Source organism: Heloderma suspectum, chromosome 5 (genome assembly GCF_057233095.1).
Source record: "Heloderma suspectum isolate Gila_16-S chromosome 5, 16-S_ref, whole genome shotgun sequence".
In the NCBI taxonomy this organism is placed as follows: domain Eukaryota; kingdom Metazoa; phylum Chordata; class Lepidosauria; order Squamata; family Helodermatidae; genus Heloderma; species Heloderma suspectum.
This window is the reverse complement of record NC_139462.1, coordinates 197,113,087-197,137,074: the sequence shown is the minus strand read 5'-3', so window position 1 is coordinate 197,137,074 and position 23,988 is coordinate 197,113,087. Positions and strand designations below refer to the sequence as shown.

Genomic DNA, 23,988 nt, shown 5'->3' with positions numbered 1-23,988 from the left:
ATGCAGATAAAATCAGTTTAAACAGTATAAAACAATTTAAACAGCTAAAAACATATTAAACCATTAAATAAGCTAATACCAATTAAAATCTAAAACAATAACATATTTTAAACAGTGTGCTACTTCAGGGTATGCATTTAGCCCTCAAAGGCTTTGGTAAAAAGCCATGTTTTTACTTGGCACCGAAATGAAACCAATGTCTGCATCAATCGGGCCTCCACAAATGGGGTGCCACAGCAGAGAAGGCCCTCTCCCACCTCCCACCATAGTGTATGTCTTTCACTGGTGGGATGCAGAGGAGGGCTGCTCCAAAAGATCTCAGTCCTCAGGCAGGCATATATAGGGAGAGGCGCTTCCTCAAATATTGAGGTCCCAAGATGCTTAGGGCTTTAAATGTCATCACCAAAACTCCGGAATTCTGACCGGAAGTGTATTGGCAGCCAGTGCAATTCCTTTAAAACTGGTATTATATGATTTTTGCAAGATGTTCCAGTCAGTAGTCTGTCTAGCTGCTGCATTTTGCACTAGCTGCAACTTCCGAGTCATCTTCAAGGGCAGCTCCATGTAAAATACATGAAGTAGTCTAATCGGGGAAGTTACTAGCGCATGTACTACTGTGGCTAGGTTATCCCTGTCCAGGAAGAAGCTGTAGCTGGTGGATCAGCCGAAGCTGGCCCCAAGTACTCCAGGCCACAGAGTCCACCTGGAGCTCCAGTGACAGGGAAGGATCTAGGAGTACTCCCATGCTACACACCTGCTCCATCCAGGACAGGTCGCTTACCCAATTCCCGGACTCGGGAATCACCAATCCACAGAGCTTCTGTCTTGTCAGGATTTAGCTTCAGTTTATTGGCCCTCATCCAGCCCATTATGGCCTCCAGGCACTGGTCCAGCACCTTCACCGACTCAGCCGACTCTGATGACAAGGAGAAATAGAGCTGAGTATCAGCAGCGTACTGGTGACCCTCCACACCCCAAAACTCCTAATGACCTCACCCAATGGCTTCATATAGATGTTGAACAGCATAGGGGATAGAATAGAACCCTGTGGCACCCCACAGCTTAATAGCCATGGGCTGGAACAGGAATCCCCCAATACCACTCTCTGGAATCAGCCCTGCAGATAGGAGCAGAACCACTGTAACACAGTGCCCCCCAACTCCCATCCCACAGCTCCTGTAGTTCAAAATACCTGGAGGGCGCCACATTGGGGAAGGCTATAAGAAGCCTTAGAAAGGACTGAAATCTTGCCAGAAAGGTAGTACAGCATATCCTAACTGTGAATGCAGAAGTCAAAGAGCTTCCACAAAACACTGAATTAGTGTTCATGATAACAGACAGACAGTTCATCTAGAGGAAAAAGTAGGCTTGCCAGGCTTAGACCCTTTTGCCTTCAGAGCTGTAATCCTATGACCGCTTACTTTGAAGTAAGTCCTATTGAAATCAGTGGGATTTACATCTGTGTAAAAGTTCCCTAGGATGGAAATTTCTGTTACGTGCGGTTTCTCCAGTCACGACACTAAAAATCTCAACATCTGCACTATTATGCAGTTCTTAAAAGCACAGCAGCACTTTCAACAACTAGGTCATGCAATCCTAGAAGAGAACAGATGGACAGGTTAGAACACATCCATAAGGGTGTGCCTGGAAAATGCTGCAAGTGGTAGGGTGTTTTTCTGTCAAAAAAGGCATAGAATTGCTCCTTAAGTTTAATTAATAAGAGAGTGGATTAAGTCGACCTCACTTTGTTGACTGTCAAAGTCTATTCCCAGTTATGTGTTTCCACTCCAGTCACACTGTGTATGTTAGCAGGTTGAGTAAATGTGCAATAATTGTAATGTTTGTCATTGCTGTGCTACAGAATTATACAACGCTTGGCTCTTTAAACATGGGTCTATGGGAGTCATATAAAAGCAGAAGAGGGTGCAGTTTCACATGCCAAAGGGGCTCACAAGTGAATCTTCTCCCTCCTACCACACTTAGGCTTGTAGTCTGTCCCCTGAGCTCCGTTTTTGCAGATTGTGATACCAGAAGTAAGACCACTGGGAGAAAAATGTGGGATGATGACTCTTTCCCCCTGTTCCCCCCTCACACCACCCACCTGCTTTCGATCTCATTCGGGCAGACCTGTACTGAAAGATATTTGCCTGCTGCTGTCCTGTATAGTTGAGCCCAAGGATTCTGCAAACCTGCCTTGATTATTTGTTCCATCAAGGGAGGATGTCGATTCCTAGAGCCTTGCTTAAAGCAGGCTGCCATGGAGTGTGGGTCTGATACAGGGCAGTGGCACATGGGCCACACACAGGAGGCATGGTCAGGAACAGACTGGAGGTCAGGTACTGGATTGGGCAAAGAGGGCCAGAGGCAGGAGACATTTTCGCAGATGGGCTCAAAGTCAATATCAGCAAGATGAGGGTCTGTGTTGTTACCCAATAGGGCAAGTCGCTCCAATTGCCAGCCAACCCAGGAGTGTTGTCTCTCTATTGGGCTGCAAGGTTAGCTGACAGCACTTGGGCCAGTACTGCAACCCAGATGTGCCCTTGGCCTATGGAGCCTAGTCTGGCTGGTCAAAGGCTCAGTGGTGGGAGCACAAGAGGTAAGAAACTGAAAACTGGCCACTGGAAACCTTGGTTCAAGATCCCGCCCCCCCCTTGGTGCCTTATACGCAGTCCTTACAGGTGCATTCGAGACTGCTACTTTTTAAGTTATTGTAATTTCTCAAATGTTAATTTGAAGAGGTTTTCAGTTTTATGGTCTACTGTATAGTTGCGTGCTTTATTAACTTTACTCTGCATGCCCTAAACTTGTGAGTGTTTGTGTGTGTTAACCAAAGTTCACAAAGCATAGTCTGACTGCAAGCTTGTCAGTGTTATGTAATCTTGCCATTAATGGTAGAGAGTTCATAGAATGTGAATAGAAGTCCTGGAGAGCCTTAGAAAATAACCTCTTGTGGTGGTAAACCTCATACATCAGCGTAGTTGATCCATTTGTGCATCAAATCAGTAGAAATGCCATTTTGCAGGACAGGAAACTCCTGACAAGATAGTCACCTTGTTTTGTATGTAAATGATTTTTATATTATATTTTAAGTTGTATTTTTAAGGTTTTAATCTTTTATAAACTTCTCAGAGCGCTTTAGCTATTGGGCGGTTTCAAAATGCAATACATAATAATCTTTATTGTCACATCTGCTCATTTTGCTTACCTTGGGCTGTTACCACTGTTCCCCTCATTAGTGTCATTGTGTCAGTGTATCACGTGGAAATAATCCCTTGCTGTAAAATCGTTAAAGGAATAGTGAATAGTCAGCCTCTCCTATAAACCTATATCATTCTGTCAGGGCATTAAGCAGTAATTGTGTACTTGAGCCAGGGAAGGGAGACCATTAGCAGCATTACCACTGAGATGTAGAGATGAAGATATCTGAAGCCCAACACATATTCCTATTTCCTGACAAGGGCCTTTACACTTATTCCACCTGGAAGAGCCATTGAATAGGGAGGAAGCAAATGCTAACTCCTACTTCTATCTTTTCTTTGTTGTTGGACAACAAGGGAGAGAATATCAATCTTAGGGACAAGAAGACCCCAGATCAACAGAAGAGCTGCTTTTGTGGGCTGATATTTTTACTATCACCCAGCCCCTGAGCCCATCTGCCATAGCCTTTCTCATTAACTGTGCAGTGCAGACCTTGCTGACTGCATAATATGTTGGACTTCCCATTGAGCCTGTATCATGTAACGGCCTTCTTTTCACACAGAGGTGCACACAGTATATTCACGCCTGCTCGGCTCTCCTCACTAGCATCTAAACAAACGAAAATGTAAACAAATCTTCCCTGAACTTGTCACCACTAGCAGCCATTCCAGCAGGCTGTACGGAAGGAGATGAAACGAAGGAAGAACAAGGCCATTCCACCAGCCCTACTGGGAGATGAGAGGGGAAAGCAGGGTCATTAGCCCTGCTTAAAGATTCCCCCCCCCCTTCCCTCCACATTCTTTTTTCCTTGTGTGTCTTTTTAGATTGTAAGCCTGCGGGCAGGGACACTCTTGTTTAATTGATCATACATAAGCCACTCTGAGAGCCTTTTTGGCTGAGGAGCAGCAAAGACATACTTCAAAATACATACATAAATGGGAGCGAAGTCTCCAGAATCCCAGCTTACCACTCTGCTTATCTGGCCAGTTACTGAAAGAGGCTGTCGTACTGACTTTATCTGTTGCAGCACCTTAGCTGACATTTCACGATGACTGCATGGCTTCCTGTATGAAGGAGGCATGTTCATACGGTCTTTCCTTTTCTTCTTCCAGAGAGTGAAGGTGAATGTCCATCTCACTTGGTAGCTCTGTGTCGAGGTCGAATTTTTGCATTTGATGCTGTACATGATGGTCATATATTGAGCCCGCCAGAGATCATTAGGTATATTTAGAATAAATATGAATTAAACATCCGTAAATAAGTTACACATGTTAATTTGTTTTTACATAGATTTTTGGAATGAGTTACCCAATGTGTTAACGAACACTTGAATTCTGAATATTTCCCTTTAGAAATAGCCTCTCTGTGTCCATTGAGGGGATAGTTTGGACGGAAGATAATACATTTTTAGAGGACTTCTGTGCAAGCCGCATTTAGGTTAATGGAGTCTGCACAGCTAGCAGTACTTTGTGGACTGTACTCAGATATTGGAGTTACACTTCATCAGGAGCTATCTTAGGTTGCTTCCACGCTATTTTCTCTGTAATTCTCATCTGCCATTCACTCAGTTTTTATGGAAAATTCAGACTACAGTATTGCTAAAGCATTGCATTCCAGTGTTTCTGTGTTGTCTCCCTGTATTCCTCCCACCCCCCCAGCTCTGTTTGTGGCTTCTTATGCTGTTAGGGTTTTTTCCCAATAAAATGTGATTACAGCACCAGTATGGACAGGCAAGGTGATACTGATGCTTTTAAGAGTGTACTGTGCCTTTAAAAGGTCCCTCCTTGGAGCGTCTGCTCCTTTTTATTGCTTCCTGTGTGGGGGGAGGGGGGGGGAGAGAGATTAGTGATGAATTGTCCCTTAGTCAGCTTCTGCTCCCCATAGGGCAGGCTTTAATTACTGATGTCTTTAAAAAAAAATAAAGAAAGGAAACTAGTAATTCAATTCCACCCTGTAGGGAACAAAAACTGACTAATTACAAGGTAATTCATTACTGATCTCCTAACTGCACTGAATAGGAACAATAAATGGGACAAAAACTGCAAGCTATTAACTAACTTTGTAAGGGACTTTGGCTGAATGGGAGTTCAGAGTAAACTTCAAAGGATCTTTCCCATTGGGGTGAATGCTGCTGGTTTAAAACGCACACACATGTGCACACCCCCCCACCCCACCCACACACACACCCCTAAGTATATTAAGTGCTCTGTTGAACCTTTGGCTTGGTTTGCATATAATGCTAACCCATGGTATGGGTTGTTGAATTTTGGGCTGTCATGAAGTGTGAACATGGCTATGCTAACAAACCCTGGTTTGTTTACCACAAATAACCCAGAAAGAGAATCCATAGCTTTTTGCTGGGTTGTTTAAACTGCAGGTTGTCATTATGTGCAAACCCAGAACCATGGGTTGTTCGTGGCTTGTTTTGCCAGGTTACAGAGGCGACAGACAAGAGCAGTAAACCCTCCCTAGCTGCTCTACCTGCCAGTGCTATAGCACTGGAAAGGCATTTGGGCAACAGGGAAATTTGGGCAACAAGGAGGAGGGAAATAAAAATCCCAGGGATTGAAGAACAAACCATGGTTTGTTCAGTCATCTGCCAGACAAACCTTGTGTAGGGCAACAAGTCATGGATTAAATAAGCCATGGGTTAACATCATGTGTGAACCAGGCCATTCATAGAATCATAGAATAGTAGATTTGGAAGGGGTGTACAAGACCATCGAGTTCAACCCCCCCTGCTCAATGCAGGAATCCAAGTCAATCTTTTAAATTCAGTTAAGACCTGGAGGGGAGAAACCAGAAGGGCCCTTGAACAATTTTCCTGGATTTATTGAAAGGTTATGTGTGGGGTGGGGGGGACTGTCATGGCACTGACTCCACCTGGTAGCTGCTATTTTCTCCCCCACCAGCAGCCAAATGTTCAGGAATATAGTTGGCAGTCACCAAGAGGAGCACCATGACCACTGAGAGAGAATGGGAGAAAATAGCAGCTGCTGGGAGGACCATCACTGCCACTGGTGAGCACCCCCAGACAGTTTGTGCCCACCCGAGCAGGAAACCCGCCAACATGCTTCCTCCCATTTTCATTGTGAGTGTGGTGTTGGAAATGGCTGGGAGCGTAGTTTTAATTCCATTTTCAGCTCATTACAATAAAGCAATGCCTCGGGAGCACTAAAGGGGCTTAGTGTGGAAGCAACCTTAGACATCTGTTTCATGTACTACGCTCACAGGGCATCAGTCTGTAATCTGCATGCTACTGAAAACAGTTAAAGTACTAAATACTTAAAAAAAAAAAACAACCTTTCCTGATTTGAAAAAGATTACAAGCTAGAAAAGGAGAATACCACATATGGGTGTGCACTGAATGATGAGTTGTGAATAGATACTTTAAAGAGAAATTGACGGCAAAATCCATTGATTATATGTTTGCCTCCTGGAAACTGTGAGGAACTGATTAGTTCTACTTGTTTTGGAGCACTTCCAGACAATGGCTCTTAGTGCTACCATTTAGAAGGCCTTGTGAACCTATTCCGTTTTTTCTTCCTTAACAGATTTTCTGCTTTAAGGATAAAGATGGAAGAAGTGGTGAGAAATGGAAGGGTTACGACTGGAAAAATGATGTTGTCTAGAGCCCCTCATAAAATTCTGTGAATAATGCAGGGCAATGGTATAAAGAAAGCCTTTTCTGGAAGCACCCTGTGTCACCTGGTAGTTGTAAAAGGGCTGGACCTGAAGCTGGCATTTAGGCAATTCAGGAGACAGTCCTGCATTCCTGGTAGAGTTGACAGTATGTGGGCGTGGTGAATGTGGGCAGGATGACCTAGTAGAAAGGGCACTGGAAACTTGATTCAGTTCCAAGCTCTGTTTAAAGTTCTCTGTGTTCACAGGCATAAGAGAGAAAATTTGCCTTAGCTGATACTTTGCATTTGAACTGCTGTCCAGCTTTAATTTGTTCCTTTTTCTAATCCTGCTTGAAGGCAACTTTCCTATATCCAAAAGAGGTGCCACAATGAACCTGAGGGGCCAGGATTGGCTGCCTTAACATCTGAGGAAAGAACCCCATGGGCAAAGGTTGGGAAACTTCATTTGTTTTTTAGTGAGCATAACGTGCTGTTTGATAGGTTCTTTGATGTTTAGTTAGCATTTCACTTGTCTTCTAGACTCGTGACTATCTTATCAACCTTGATCCAAAGAATCTGTCCCTGTTGGAAAGAATACAGAGCAGCTTATTTACAGTCTGCCTAGATGAAGCAAGTCCTCAAGCTATACCAGAGGATTATACAGAGGTATTTATGTGATACCAAATATTATGACATTCTTAATTGCCTGTTCCATGTTAAGAAAATAATTACATTTGGCTGACCTTATGCATCCTTGTTACTTCAGAGTAGAGGTGCATGAAGCTGTTTTCACTCCCTATATTGATTTGTATTACAGAATACTTGGGGTAGGACAGCTCAAATGGCTGGCTCATCCAAACATCATCTTCTCCCCAGTATCCCCACAGTGCAACTTGCAGCGTGCCACAGAGATGAGAGAGAGAATGCGCAATCCTGTCCAGATAGTTGGCAGCCTCAGAAATCAGAGGCTGCTGAGTATCCAGTGCAGGGCAGCCGGAACACAGAGTTAATCCTTGCCTCTGTGCTCCAGCCACCCTGTATTTTTGGCTAGACCACCGATTTCGGCTGCCTAGCCACAGCTTGGGGCAGGGGGAGGGAAGGAGGCCGCATGGCGCATAGGAAGCTGTGTAAAGTGGCTTCCACGGTCTCCTCCCCACCCCCAGGGCCACCCCCTTTTCGCCACCTCCGAGCACGGAGACGTAGCCAGTGTGGAGAGAACCGCACCAGCTATGAGGGGGTGGGGAGCATGGTTTCTGGGAACCGCGTTCAGTGCCCTGGCTCCAACTTCGGTTCCCAGAAACTGAAAAATCCTATGGCCCTATAGACAGTGGCTAGTGGCCATAGGATTGCTGCCCGAGTAAGTGAGTGAAGGAATTAACTAAGTGCACAGTGCCAAAGTGTCTGCAGAGCCAGTAGCTCCAGAGCAGATGGCACATAGCAAGAGAAGGCAGCATTCCTCACCAGGGCACCATTCAGTCAAGAGAAACTCCTTCCTGGTATGTTGTATGGGTGAGAGAACAGTGTAGGTGTGCAGTTTAACTCTGTACACATTTACTTTACCTTTAAATCTCATTGTGTTTAATGGGGCTTACTCCCAGTTAAGTGTACATAGGACTGCAGCCTTAGTGTGTGTCGCTTTTAAAAGCTGGTTTCACACAGTGGCTGTTCATTAATGTTATGTTTCTGCAGACTCTAGTAGCTAGAGGATTGTAAGACACTGAGGTCATAATCCTATGCTTGGGCAGAAAAAAGTCCTACAGCTCCCAGTTTTTCCCAGCCAGCCATACTGGCTGGGGAATGCTGGAAGTTGTAGGACCTTTTCCTGTTTAAACGAGCATAGGATTGTGCCCGAATTGAAGTACCCAACTGTGGGAGTGCTATGGTCAGATATTTGTATTTTATGAGGCAAGTATTTGCAGCACTAAGCATTATAAGCTATGACAGGAAAAGGCATGTCTCCAAACCCTGTGGTATACATGATGCGTATGTGCCAAGGAGCTAAGGATCAGGCGCATGAGTCTGGCACGTGGTCCCCACATATTCTTATGTATTTAGAGATATCTACTTTTACAACATTTAATGTGACACACTAGAGGCCCCTTGCAGCACAATCCTATGCATGTCTACTCAGAAGTAAGCCCATTGACTTCAGGGGGACTTACTCCTAGGTAAGTGCATTTTGGATTATAGCCCTCGTCTGTATCTAGAAGAGCTGATAAGAAGAGGAGCTGTGTTTGAGGATCCTGTTAGTTTCTTCCTTTGTTAACAACATTTATATGCCACCCTTCTGCTAAGACACTCAGGGTGGTTTGCAATTTAAAATAAGGGCTTACAATCACAGAGATATGATAGAAAACTGAAAAGGAATGGGGAGGGAAGAGGAAAATGAGCAAATCAGGGTGCAATCCTCTGCATGTTTAGACAGCAAAAAGCCCTATAACTCCCAGCATGCCGCAATCCAAATATGCATAGGACTGCACTCTTAGTGTACCATCTCTTTCATACTGTTCTTTAATGAAGTTACATAATGACTTGGTGGATTGGTGACTTGTAAGTGGCAGTTCTGGAGGGGGAGGAGCCAAATGGCTGTTGGGGACCTCACTGTCTCACTTCACCTTGGTGAAATGGGAACTGTAGTATTTCAGTTGGATTTTTCTCTTGATTTTTCCCAAACTCTTCAAGGATAGCTAATATGGCAGATTTTTCTTTCAGAGCTCATAATGTTAGTTCTTTACTTAGATCACCAGGTTGGCGGTAGCAGGAGATCCAACGGTACGCTGGGGAGACAAATCCTATAACTACATTGCATTCTCGAATGGAACATTTGGCTCAAACTGTGATGTAAGTGGGCTGTTATCTGTGACATCGGCAATTATTTGTATTCCTCAAAATCTTTGCCTACAGATTTTTGAGATTGGTGGGAGGAGGTGTTGTGCCCTTTTGTATAGCAGTTTCAGCATCAGCACTCAGCTTTGGCAAGTATCTCAAAGATCATTAGAGTTTTAAAACTAGTAAGTGTAGCTTCCCAGGGAGGCAAGAACGGCACCCTCCTTGATATGTTTCCACACGCAGGCAAAAACTGTTTGGTTCTGGCAGGCCTTTGGGGATAGTCTGGACCTATGGGAATATGATGGATTGATACTGTTGTTTATACTGTTGCTGTCTTTTAAAATTTTGATATTTTATGCAATTTTAATATTATTGATTTAATTATATTTTTAACTTTTGTATATTTATATGTTTTAACTGGAAAAGGTTTTAATGTTGTAAAGCCACCTTGAGTCCCAGTATTGGGAAAAAGGTGGGATATAAATAAAATGATGATGATAATAATTAATAATGGCAAACACGGATTGATCTTGATTTAGGTGCGTACAACTGGGCTGGCAAAAGTGGAATTCCTCTTCCCCATGGCAGCCCCTCCAACCCCCCTGCTACACAGAGGGTCAGGGGCCAGGCTGTACTGCAGAGGGCTGAAGGGGGAGGGGGGAATCCTCTGAAAACTGGGTGGAGACACCTTTCATAGGCAGAGTTCTGCTCACAAAAGGTACCTCTGCTTGATTTGGAGGGATCCCCTTGATTCCTGCACCACAGCCCATCCCATTCAGCAGGATCCCCTGACCCTCTGTGTAGAATTTTTGTGGGCTGGAGGGGCTGCCATGGGGAGGAGGGCATGGGGAGGCTAGCTTCCTCCTGTCCTGTTGCACATGCCTAAATCTGGACCCAGCCCAATGTGTGAATCTGTAGAGTTTCCCTAATTAGGGAGTATTAGTAGGGTGCCACAGTCTGAGGATTCAAGCTGGCTAGTTATATATTAGATAAGAAATAAGCACAAAATCATTACGAAACTGACAGTGGAAGACTTTTGCGGAAGAAGATTAGAGGATAGAAATCAGCAAGATTGGGCCAATCTCATTGCTCTACACATTAATTTTTATATTATGTATGTTCTAGCATTCTCCTTTTGATGCCATGGTTATGATAGTCCTCTGTGCTTTCATTGATTCCAACATTATTGAATCAGAGGGAAGATGGAAGGTATGTAGTAGTTATGTTTCATCCTTTTCCAGTTGATACAGTCCTGCTTCTATGGAAATAGGTTTCAGGGTTCTCTCTCATCTTATTATTTTGAAATGAAAAATAGGGATCAGACAAAGTGCGGGATATCCCTTGGCCAGAGGAACTAGTCTTCAGGTTGGATCAAAAAGTGCTAAAAGACATTGTCCATGCTAAGGAACAGTATATCAAGCAGGTATGTTCTCTGTTTATCTTCTTCTGGAAGTCTTGCATCCTTGCTTATTGTGGAGCCCCTCTTTGTTTCTGGGAGGGGAAGTAGGGAAGGAGCAGGAGAGATTCCCTTTCACATGCAGCCAGTGGCTGACTATTTTGGCTTGGCACCTGACTGTGCTGCAACTCAGACTCCACCCTGAGAACCAGTTAGTTGTGCCAGATGACCACTGGAGTGGGACCTTGAAGTGGGCCTGATCTGAAAGGAAACCTTGCCCCTCTGGCTTGCTCCTAAGGCATAAATAAGGGGGTCTACATGCCTGGCACACACCCAGGTCACAGAAATGCCCCACAGTATTGGTTTGCGCTGTGGTGGGCCTGAGATTATTACCACCTTCTGGAATTGGCCATCCAAGTAGGAGCAGAACCACTGTAGTGCAGTGCCTCCAACTCCCAACCCAGACAACCTATCCAGAAGGATACCATGGTCGATGGTATTGAAAGCCGCTGAGAGGTCCAGGAGAATCAACAGGGTTGCACTCCCCCTGCCCTGTCCCGGCAGAGGTCATCCCACAGGGCGACCAAGGCAGTTTCCGTTCCAAAACCAGGCCTGAAACCCGATTGAAATGGATCTAGATAATCAATTTCATTCAACAGTGCCTGGAGCTGTCCTACAACCACCCGCTCAAGCACCTTGCCCAGGAAGGGGCTGTTGGCCACTGGCCTATAATTGTTAACATCCTCTGGGTCCAGGTTAGGCTTTTTCAGGAGTGGTTTAATTACCGCCTCTTTTAAGCGGCAGGCACCACTCCCTCTCTCAAGGAGGAATTTACAACCTCCTGGACCCAGCTGGACATCCCCTCCTTGTTTGATTTAATAAGCCATGAAGGGCAAGGGTCAAGCACATGAGTGGTCGATCGGACTTGGCCAAGCACCTCGTCCGCATCTTCAGGCCTCAGTAACTGAAACTCATCCAATAAAACTGGACCAGACAGTGCTCTGAACGCCTCTACCAGTGGAACTGCATTAATCGTGGTGTCCAATTCATGACGAATCTGAGGGACTTTATCTTCAAAGTTCCTTGCAAACTTATCACAGCGTGCAACCGAGGGTTCCACCGTCTCTTTCCCTGGCCCAGAATGTAACAGGCCGCAAACCACTCGGAAAATCTCCGCTGGATGACACTGAGAAGATGCAATGCTGGTGGAAAAGAACTGTATCTTTGCCACCCTCACCGCCACTGAGTAGGCTTGATAGTGGGCTCTTACCTGTGTTTGGTCAGACTTAGCACGAGTTTTCCTCCACCTGCGTTCTAGCCGTCTCCCCTCTTGCTTCATTGCCCTCAGCTCAGGTGTATACCAAGGAGCTGACGGGGGCTCTGCTCAGAGGGAGTAGCGCACTTGGGTGCGATCATGTCAACCCCCCGAGTCATCTCTGCATTCCACAGAGCGACCTGGGCTTCAACAGGAGCACCAGCCATACCAGCAGGAAAATCACCCAGAGCCCTCTGGAATCCATTGGAATTCATTAATCTCCGGGGGCAGACCATTTTAATAGGTCGCTCACCCTTGCAGAGGGGGAAGGCTGCCAGGAGTCTAAACCTCAGCAGGTAGTGGTCTGACCATGACAAAGGGACAGATGTTAATTCCTCCACTTTCAGATCACCATCCTCCTGCCCAGTCGAGAAAACCAGATCAAGTGTGTGTCCTTTTATATGCGTTGGGCCGATTACATGTTGGGACAGCCCCATGGTTGTCATGGCGGCCATGAAGTCCTGAGCCGTCCCAGATACAGCGGCCTCGGCATGGAAGTTGAGGTCCCCCCAGGACCATCATCCTAGGGGTCCTCAACACCAAGTCCGAGACCACCTCCGTCAGCTCAGGCAGGGAGTCTGATGGGCAGCGGGGTGGGTGGCATACCAGCAGAATCCCTAATCTGTCCCGGGTACCCAACACAAGGTACAAACACTCAAGATCTGCACTCGAATGAGCAGGAAGCCTGGAGAGAGAGATTGAATTCCTATAGACCATGGCAAACCCCCCTCCCCGAACCTCAAGTCGGTGTCGGTGCTGCACCGAGTACCCAGGAGGGCACAGCTGAGAGAGAGTGACCCCTCCCAGTTCCCCCCCCCCCCCGGTCTCAGTAATACATACCAGGTCAGCCCCCTCATCCACAGTCAAATCGTGGATGAGGGAGATTTTATTTTGGGCTGACCTGGCATTCAGCAGCAGCACCACCAGACCCAAGGGCAGACTGGTAAGGCTGCCAGGAACCATCAGGTTGGGGGAAGAACCAGAAGAGGGGACAGCTGTAAGGTGTCTAACCCCTCTTCTCCTCAGCTGGCCTGTTAATCCCCCAGTGCCATACCTCCCCCTGTCCGTGACCACAGTTATGGTGGCACCACCCTGACCCCCTGAGTTGCCCAATAGTCCTCCCAGGCACATATTAAAATATTAGGGTATAAAATGTTCAATAGTGTAAAAGAATATAAAAGATAAGAGATAAAAGAGAACAGCAGCTAAGGAGGAGCAGATAAAATCCACGTTTGCCCCTTTCTCCCTCGTCTTTAAAGCTGCTGCTCTCTGCTGCTGCTATTTGCTGCTGGTATCGGTGGCTGCTGGTGTCTCCGGAGAGGCAGGTGGGTGGGTCTTCAGGTGCTGTTCCGTGCGACGCCAAGTGCAGCGCCAAGTGCAATGCCAAGTGCGCACTTGGCATTGCACTTGGCGTCGCACTTGGTGCAACGCCAAGGTGCAGCCTCTGGCAGCCCCACCTTAAGTACCTGTTTGGCGGGGGCAGAAGCAGGCTCAGGATCCACCTGGTACAGCTGGCTGGTCCTCCTTCCCACAGGCTCCTTTCCCACCTTTATCCTGCCCCACTCCATGCTGCAGGCATAGTCGCTGATGCCTGAGGCTGCAATCCTGTACATACTTACCTGGAATTTAGTTCAATTGAACTCGGTGGGGCTTACTTCTGAGTAGACATGGATAGGATTGCATTATTAAAAGGTTTGTAATCGATTAAACTAACTGTTCAGTTACAGCCGAGGTGGGGAACCTGTGCTCCTCCAGATGCTTTAGGACTTCAACTCACATCAGCTTCAAGCAGCATAGCTAGTGGTTGGGAGTTGTAGTCCAAAAACATCCGCAAGACCACAAGTTCCCCACCCCTGAATTAAAGGCTGCAGCCCTGCTCTAAATGGAGCTGAGGAAAAGCAGTCATGGGGGAAATTGGCAGTAGCCATGAAAAATAATCTGTTGACATGCTTACAAGGCTGCCCTCTGTATTGGGAGAGAGGAAGAATAAGTGGAATAGCAGGAAGGAAGGTGTCTGGCAGCTTTTGCCTGTTATACCTGTGGGTGCACAATTAGGAATAAAGCCAAGCAAGCTGCTGTTTGTGTTCTTCCAACCCAAAAGAAGAGGTTCTTTTATGTTAAAAAGTTGTTTGTGGGCTCTTTAAATGGACCCATGGATAAATGCTATAGCTGCCTTCACCTAATTGAAAGGATAGGATCTTCATACACATGAGTCCCTCAAATTTGCATCCATTGAATCCAGTTGTGTTACACAAGGGAGAAATTAGAATAGTCAACTGGATACTGTGGAATTTGGAATAGGAGATGGGGTTTGCCCCCGTTACTTCTCCTGTGATGATACCATTTTTCTGTTTTTCAGACGTCCGACATACAATTGGTGAATTATGCCTTTACATCCTTTGGCAAAGCACTGATCAAGAAACAGCGGCTTCATCCTGATACATTTGTTCAGCTTGCTCTCCAGCTAGCTTATTATAAACGTCATGGACAGTAAGGAGAAGTTTATTATCCAGGCAAAAAACTGAGCATATAGTATCAAATAACTTTTTTCACTGGAGGGTGCAATCCTGTGAGGATAGTTGGCCACCTCTGAACTCAGAGGCGGCCGACTATCCAATGCAGGGTGGGTGGAGCACAGACGGGATCCTCTCCTCCATGCTCCAGCCGCCCTGCATTTTGGGCTAGACAGCCAATTTGGGCTGTGTAGCTGGGTGCATTGGAGCAGAATGGGGGAGGCTGGACAGCACATCGGAAGATGTTTCTGTGGTATCCTACCCTGGGCAAGCCCCCTTTTTGCCCGGTCCGTGCTGCTCTTACGATCGCGGAGATGAACAGTGCTGCCCACGAGGGGGTGGGGGCAGAGAGTGAGTTTTCTGGGAACCAAGTTTTCTCAGTTCCCAGAAACCGAAAAATCCTATGGCCATCTAGACACTGTCTAGCCGCCATAGGATTGCACCCGTAATGTATTAATCAAATACATGCAGGGTTGGATCCAGATTTAAAGTAGATCCACTTAAATCAGTGGCATGTTAAGTTAGTCATGACTGTCCTAAATCCTGCTGATTTCAGTGGGACTACTCTAAGCATGACTAGGCCAGGATCCAATTCATTATGTACAATGTTGCAGATGGACAGAGATGGTTAGTAACTTGTCCCAAAACGTCTGTACTGACACTTCCCCCACCTTTGGGCAGACGCTAATGCAAAAGGTGGTCCCTTCTCTGTTCCCTTTATATTTATATAGCCCTTCATGTACCTAGGCTGCTTTACTGTCAAGGTCTTTTTATCTGATGTGGTTTTTATTTTATTATATGTTTTGTTTTGAACATTTTTGTAAATCACCTTGTAAGGGCTTGCCCTAAAAGGCTGGAGAGAAATAATATTAATAATAATCGCAAAAACTGGAATGGAACTTCGTGGGTTTCTCACATGTTCTTTGGTTACAAAATAGTAATAATAGTAATAATTTTAAAATACTAATATATTTTTAAAAATAATAAAATTTTAAAAATAATTAAAATGGAAAAACTGGAACCAAACTTTTTGGGTTTCTCACATGTTCTTTGGTTACAAAATAATACCTGATGCAAATGGATGGCAGGGTCTTTATATGTCTGTCATACTTCAAGCAGTTTCTGTATCACCTTTTTAAAAACTAAGCTTATCAGTTGCTGTGTTAATTTCACTCTAACCATTCTGCAAAAAGGTTCCTTGTCAGAAGCTGGTTATCTGTCTGTAACACCAAGGGTTACGCTTATGTTCTCTGTATAACAAACCCCTAAAACTCTAATCCAATCAAAATATAAGGAAATACAGAATGGTGTAAGATGCTAACAGCAACTTTGTAGAAATTGACTTGAGAATGAAAGAGTATTGGGCCATAGAGTAAGACTCTATGAGTTCATTTCAAAGGTTCTGTTCCACTCACCCTTCTGTTCAAACTTCAAGCCTAGTTTGACTTTACTTATTGTGAAAGGAGAAAGGTTCTGTCTATGTTTAAGATAAAAATCACAGATTGCCTGTAGACATATGAACAAGCTATACTGGTTAAGCAAGGCCTGGAGATGTCATGCTGTAAAGTCCTATGCTTTGTTGGCTGATCTAGCAAATAGGTAATTAAGGGCACAATCCTAACTAAATAGGCATCTGCCTCCGAACTTAGGGGCGACTGCCTATCCTAAGCAAGGCAGGAGAGGCACAGGGGGATCGTTCCCTTTGTGCTTCTCCTGCCTTGCAATTTTTCGCTAGACAGCCATTTTTGGCTATCTAGCAGCGGGGGGCCTGAGTGGGAGAGGAAGCTGCCGTATGACACATTGAATGTGTCGTACGTGCAGCTCCACTCTCCTCACCCTGGAACGCCCCTTTTCAGTCGCTCAGCGCTCCTCTTCCGAGCACGGAGGACAGGGCTTCTCTGCACTGCCTCCAAGGCGGTGTGGCTAAAGGGGGAGGTCAGATTTCCAGGAACCAACCTCGGAGTCCAGGTTCCGAGGTCGGTTCCCAGAAAAGAGCATATCCTATGGCCCTCTAGACAGTGCCTAGTGGCTATGGGATTGCTCCCTAAATTGTCTGTATATGCCAAGAGTTGCAGGCATGTTAAGATCTTCTGCTAGCCGAGATCAGAGCAGTTGATGGCTTAAAGCCGCCTTCCCAAACCTAGGGCCCTCCAGATGTTTGTAGTACAACTCCCAGGATTCTTTACCTTTGGCCATGCTGGCTCAGGTGGCTGGGAGTTTAGGTCGAAAGCATCTAGATGGCACCAGGTTGGGGAAGGGTGGCTTACAGGATCAAGCCCTTTATACTCATTTTCTGTATCACCTGCCATAGTTCAGGGGTCCCCAGTGAAGTGCCCACAAAACTCTTTTCTCCCTGCCCTCTTCAAAAAAATTGTTTTAAGAAAAACCTTGCGGAGTGTTAGGGCAGTCTTCTTTCTCTTCCATTCTTTCCTCTAGCCTTGCTCATTCTGTACCCCTTTGCTTTGCTGTTTTCCCCTCCCTCCCAGCCTATTTCTTTCCTCACCTCTTTACCCTGCTGTTTCTCCCCGCTACCAGGCTCTAGCCTTGCTCTTTCCCCTCTATCCCTTTGCCTTGCTGTTTCCCCCTCCCAGCCTCTACCCTTGCTGTTTCTCCCACCTGCCCCACTTCTTTAGCTCACTTTAGCCAGGCTGCCATGGCAACCATTCTATTTCTAGCCACATCTTCCATGTGAGCCATTTTGTGGCGGTGCCCACAACAGTTTATCAAATTCCCAAATGTGCCCACGGGTCCAAAGAAGTTGGGGGCTCCTGCTGTAGTTGGCCCCGTTACATATGGGTTTGGCTCCTCTGAAGCAAAAGTGTGTCATTTCTTTTACCCTACTGACTGAATATTGGCTTTTCAAATCAGTAGGGTATTCCCTTCTTCCAAATTCCATCCTTGTATAAAGCCTCACTACACTTTCAGTAACTTTCTTCTCTCTCTCCCCTTTTCTGCCCATCATTGGCGAACTCTGCCTATCAGTCAATAGTGAATGTAGATGATTGCTTATCAAGTAATATTTCAGATGCAATTTTTAACATAACCATGTGGGAAGATGGTTGTCTGTAATGTTCTGTCAAGTGCTAAGAGAAGATTTTGCCACTCTTCTGCCTATGTCTTAAAATTATCCTGATGACAAGATAAGATGCTTCATGTGACCAACTTCACAGGTGTTTATGTACATCTGGGTTCAAATACTCACTCAGCCATGAAGCTCAGTAGGCAACCAGTCAGTGTCTCTGCCTGGCCTCCCTCAGGGTTGTTTTGAGGATCAACTGTGGGGGAGGAACCATGTAAGCCACCCTGAGCTACTTGGAGGAAGGGTGAGATAGAAACATAATAAATAAATTAACACACCATGGTACATTATCACTTTTAAACAGTCACCTGCTTTCACCCAATGTCCCTGCCCTTGAAGATGATGAGTGGAAAGGTCTTACTGTCCTACATTGGCCACAAAATTAATAAGATTATGCTAGAATACGATTTTTTTATCATGAGCTCTTTATCCTGTGATTAGACATAACTCTCACACAATGGGGCATTTGCTTCCCCATCCGGTATAGCTATATCTTGCCATTTGTAATTGTCCTAATATTCTTTTCTAGCCCAGGTTGCTGCTATGAAACTGCTATGACAAGACGTTTTTATCATGGCCGGACAGAGACTATGAGACCGTGCACTGTGGAAGCAGTTGAATGGTGTAAATCCATGCTAGATCCAGCCTTTGCTGTAAGCTCTGATTAATGATGATGAAGATGATATACTGTAGCTAAAATACATTTAAATCCCTCACATCTTGTTTGCTTTGTGTTATCAGTATGAAGAGCAGCTTTGAATCAGAGCTGTCTTCAAACCCGTGTGTAATAAGGGTCAAAATTCAGTGCAGATAAGCCATGTTCCCTTGGTAATTATATCTTCTCTCTTTCTTTTCATCCTGTTCACCAGCTTTCTACATGGCAATTCGGTTATGCAACATGCAGAACTTGCAGAAACTCCTTTTTGAGACAGGAGATTAAATCTCTTCATGGGATATGTAGCATCCCCTTTTAATACTCAAATTATGATACTGTAATTTGAATTCCTTATTTGTAAGTTGAACAGTGATAGATCTCTCTCTTTTGATTTGTTACCTAGTGGCAAGAATTAGAAATCTGGGACAAAATTAGAGAACGACTTGCTTCCCTCCCTCCCTCCCTCCCTCCCTTCCTTCTTCCTCCTGTTTCTTTATATTCCCTGGACTGTGTTTTGATTACATTGATCACATTGCAGAAATCCCATAGGGCTCTGCTCTAGTTTTTCACACTGCAGAATTGTTGCTAAACAAACATCCTGAGATGATGTAATAAAGCTGTGAACTGCTCGTCCCTCTACAGAGCTGACATTGTGCATTTTTTAGTTTGGTGTCTTCAGTCTTGATGAGGTCACTCCTTCTTTTCTCATGTTTAAGGCTCTTTTCACATTATCAGCTTTAAATGCAAGAAATGTGTAGTTGTTTTCTCTTCCTGTAAGATATTACTTGATTTTCTTTTCTTCCTTTTTGGAGGAGAATTTTTTTTTTCTAGGACTAGATTTTGGCCCTGGAGAAAAAATGGCATTTCCATACGGTATCGCATCCATTGCTCTTGTCAAATGAAATGTGTACAAGTGTCATATGGATCTGTTTAAGAACATAAGAGCTCTGCTGGATCAAAACAAAGGCCTATCTAGTTTGGCATTCTGTTCCCACAGTGGCCAGCCAGGTGCCTACAGAAAGCCCACAAGCAGAACATGAGCTCAATAGCACTCTTGCATTTGTGTTCTCCAGCAATTTGTATTCAAAGGCATACTGCCTCTGATCCTGGAAGTAATATATAGCCATCACGGCTTGTAGTCATAGATAGCAGACTCCTCCATAAATTTGTTTGGCAGAGCAATCCTTTGGTCCCTGGGAGAGTGTCCCAGGGACCATAGGATATGTCAGAATCTTTCTCCTGAAGCTGTAGACACTCCTATGACTTTGGGAGGGGACTCTGTTCCAATCCCTCCCCCTCATAGCAACCATGGAAAGAACCATGGCAGCTGCTTCCCAAAGTTGCAAAAGCAACCTCGGATGACTTCAGGGAAGGAGAAAAGGGGTGTTCTGGTGGGCGAGGAAAAGAGAAGAGGCTGGGATGTGTTGGATCCTATGGTCTCTCAAACCCTGGCCCCAGCAGCACAACTCCTATAGATGGGCTCAAAGGCCTGTCTAGAAGAAAAAAATGCAAAGGAGGGCGGAAAGACAACAATCACCTCTGTCACTGCTCCCGCCCTGCTGGGAGCAGCCCAGCAGGGCATAGGATAGGCAGAAGCCTTTGAAAGCAGAGGCTTCTGTCTAGTGGGCAGCAATCCAATAGGATTGCACTCTAGATCACTTCTAAAGCAGTCCAAGTTTGCTGCCATCACTGTATTTTATGGTAGCAAAGTCCACTGTATATCTATGAACTGTGTGCAGAAGTACTTCTGTTGTGCGGTCCTGAATCTACCACCATTCAGCTTCATGACCCAGCGTTCTAGTATTATGAGAGAGGAAGAAAAACCTCATGTATGAATTGAAATCAATGGGACTTAAAAATGCTTAATGTTGATCGTGTCCTGGCCTAGATAAATAAGTCATGAGAAGAGAGGGAGAATCCATTTTACGCATGGAAGGCAATGAGAAAGAATAGCTTGAGACAGCTGTGCAGTGTAGTTAATATCGTAGGTCAGAGGTGAGTGAGACTAGTTTGCATTCCCATTTAGAAATCCCCCATATCTCAGGCTGCAGCAAAGATCACTCTTCCTTAAAATTGTCCCCGCAGACCTCCTCCCCGACCAAACCAAGCACTCAGTTGTATTCAGAAACCCCACTGATTTGCATGCAGATTAATTGCACTTTTAAATGTTCAGAAACTAAAAAATAAATTTTGCACATTAAGACCCAAGTCAGAGCAGGGAGTCCTGTCTTTGATGCTATCTTTTTGTTTTTTTCAACCCCTCAGCCACAGGTTCTGGTAACATGCACACAACCAAGGAAACACTGCAACATTTTGTTGTGGGTCCCCACTTGTAGTTCTTCTAATGACCAGCTTGAATGGAAGCAGTTCGGGGAGGGGCCAAATAGTTGTTCTCTAGGCTGAACGGATAGAGTAGGCCCTGCATCCTGTCTCTCCCTCTGCTGCAACCAGATAGAATGGCAGCTGATAGATGACAGTTCAGGGAGAGGAAGAAACAGATAGTAAGCTGAGCCATCTCCGATGGAATGGAATGGGCTGTGCTTTCCCATCCCTCTCTCTCTGTCACATCAGTGGATAGAAGATGAAACAACCATAATATGTGGATTGGGTATTGTGCTGTTGTCCTTGAATGGGAGCTTGTGGGGCTTTGGTGCAGCTGTCACCTAGGTAAGAACTGTGTGAGTTGACTAAGTGCACATACTGCTAACTAACAAAACAATAAGTGCTCCGTTGTTTGTGTGTGGATTTGCCTTTCATCTCTGCAGGCCAGGATGTTTCTGTGCAAAGGTAGTGATGTAGTCCTACTAACTGATATATTTTTAGCCAGGCAATTGTTCTAAACTGTTATATTAACGATAAAGTTTTCACTTTGTCCTAAGATTGCAGGTCACAAGCAGTGACATGGACTAATTTCAAATGGCTTTGAGGAAATGTACCGTTTTTCTTCTTTGTGTTGCTGCCTGGAGTTCCTTCTTGGAGAAAGAACTTTCAGATCTATGCTTTGGTGCCATAAATACATGGAATTATTTTGTTTTTCTTACTTTATGCAGCCCAGCCAACGAAAGCAACTTATGTTGAAGGCATTTGCAAAGCACAATAAACTGATGAAAGAGTGTGAGAATGGAAGAGGTAATTTCTTTCTGCTGGCTGCCAAAGGATTTTTTTCCCTTTGTGACAGGTTAGGGCTGGTGTGTTTCCCTTGGACTTTTTCTTAGGACAGGCTACTGATTTGACTCACAGACCTGGCACATTGTGTAATTCAATCTTCCATGCCTTGGAGGCAGCAAGCCTTATCCCATGAGAGCTCCATTGCTGGCATCCTGTCCAGCAAAATGTCATACTCTAATCCAGGAGTGGAGAAGTTCTTTCAGTCCAACGGCCAAATTCAGTTTCGGAGAAACTCTCAGAGGCTGCATTGCAGTGATGGGCAGGGACAAAGGCGGAAGGGGCAGGGCCCAAAATACAAAAAATGCCAGCATATTGTAGCTTAAAGCTCTTACCACCAGTAACCAAGCCTTAGGAGGGGCATTTTAGCCTTTCAACAACTTCAGCCTTGAAGAATGGGGAAAAAACTGCACAAAGCTGCTAAATGACCAAATGATTGGTGGTTGGGCAAAAGGTAGGGGAAGGGGGCGTGATCCTCTCCACTGTTCTTGCTGCACTTGAGAGGCCAGCAAGCTGAATGGATTAAAGTGCGCTTAAGTGGCAGAACCATACTTTGCCCACCACATGGGAGGACCTAAGAAAATCTGCAGCTAGCCATTAAGACCAACCAAGGGTAAGAAAACTGTACGCTATGTTTTAAACAAAATGTACTTTGTATTTCTCTTGACAGGATTTGACCGTCATCTTTTAGGCCTCATGCTTCTGTCCAAAGAGCACAGCCTCCCTATGCCAGAGCTCTTCTTGGATCCTGCTTTTACTAGAAGGTATTCACAAGCTTTTAAACATTCAAATCTATGTCCGGGACTAGAAGCCCCAGATGGCAGGAACAAGGGGCACTTTGGCAAACCTGCACCAAACTCTTGGAGCAGCAGTTCTTTATCGGGTGAAATTGGACAGGCAGCAGCAGTTCACCATAGCAGTTTCACAGCAGTGTTGCCTGGTTGATGGGGCCAATGTTCGTAGTCCCAGGAGTCCCATGACAGGCTGAAGAGGCATGTTCTCTTTAACAAGTGAGAATTACCATACCTGGTGCCCTTTCAAGCCATTGCTGTGGGGCCAGAGATGGGTGGAGGAAAGGGTTCTGGGTGTAGATAACCCTTTTCCCTCCAATTCTGAGGCCACTAGGGGTGTCTAGAGGGACAGCCCCCCCCCCCCCTCCTTGACAGTCTATCTTCATATGTTGATGGGTAAAGCCCATTCTCTTTCTCCGGGGTTATCTTAAAATAAACCATTTGTTTTGTTTGCGATTTACAGTGGGGGAGGTGGAAACTTTGTACTTTCAACTAGCCTCGTTGGCTACACCAGAATTGGGGGAGCTGGCGTTCCAATGGTGCACCATGGTTATGGCTTTTTCTATAGAATTAGAGATGACAGGTAAGGATCCTTCTAGCACTACTCTGCAGGAAAATGTAGACCTGCTGTCAGAGCTTCCTCTGTGCATGTCAGAGGCAGGCCCCGGTAGTATTTCCACCTGGAAACCAGAGATCACTGTCTGCCCTTGCAGCCAGCCTTTGACTGGTTTTAGTGTAAAATATTCAAAGAGCAGGGGACGGATTCCTGAAGGAATGGGAGGCAAAAATGGGAGACTATTTTTGTTATGTAGTGTTGGTAAAGAAGGATAGCTGGTTCTGGCTGTGTGCTTTTGACGGTTGGCTTCGTAATACACAAAATGAGAGACAGCAGTAGCTAGTGTGGATATACTACCTGGATGTTACGTTTGAATTGGGAGACTTGATTTCAATGATGCTCTGCTACCAACTTACATGGTAGCTTCAGTTATGTTCAGCCTCAGTTTCAGTTCACCATCTTAAAAGTGGGAATAGGAATCAGCTACTTTGCATCATTTATTATGAGGACAGGTAACAAAAAAGATACCTAACTTGGCACATTAAAATGCTCTGTTTTTATAATTATTAATTTTAAAAAGGGGTTGATTTATCTGTTTATATTTCTAGTTATCCTTTCAACAAAAATGTTCATAAGGTGGTTTACAAAAGCTTAAAAAATAAAAATTTTCAGAACAGGTGCAATAGTTCTTTGATACTGCACACCCTTTGCATTGAAGTCATTCCAGAATTCAGAATTGTTTTATATCTTGTGTGTTGTCTTTTGAAATTGTGATCATGTTATTTAGATGTTCAGCAAGTTCATATATACACAGCTGAATAGCTGTATTGGTTTATAAAATGACATTTATCTAAACAGTTGTGTTTAA

General features: G+C 45.0%; 1 protein-coding gene across 3 annotated transcripts in view; it reads left to right on the top strand.

Moving 5' to 3' along the window:
* Positions 1–23,988, top strand: part of CROT (carnitine O-octanoyltransferase) — a 31,492-nt gene that overhangs the window by 6,482 nt on the left and 1,022 nt on the right. For 2 of the 3 annotated variants that reach the window (XM_084858965.1, XM_084858966.1), the window contains 11 exons: positions 4,311–4,419; positions 7,179–7,272; positions 7,362–7,487; positions 9,561–9,662; positions 10,776–10,859; positions 10,966–11,073; positions 14,721–14,851; positions 18,483–18,606; positions 21,659–21,737; positions 22,444–22,537; positions 23,028–23,147. In XM_084858965.1, coding sequence (XP_084715091.1) covers positions 4,311–4,419; positions 7,179–7,272; positions 7,362–7,487; positions 9,561–9,662; positions 10,776–10,859; positions 10,966–11,073; positions 14,721–14,851; positions 18,483–18,606; positions 21,659–21,737; positions 22,444–22,537; positions 23,028–23,147 — 1,171 coding nt within the window. The remainder of the gene's footprint in view (positions 1–4,310; positions 4,420–7,178; positions 7,273–7,361; positions 7,488–9,560; positions 9,663–10,775; positions 10,860–10,965; positions 11,074–14,720; positions 14,852–18,482; positions 18,607–21,658; positions 21,738–22,443; positions 22,538–23,027; positions 23,148–23,988) is intronic. The other variant, XM_084858967.1, reaches the window with a different exon arrangement.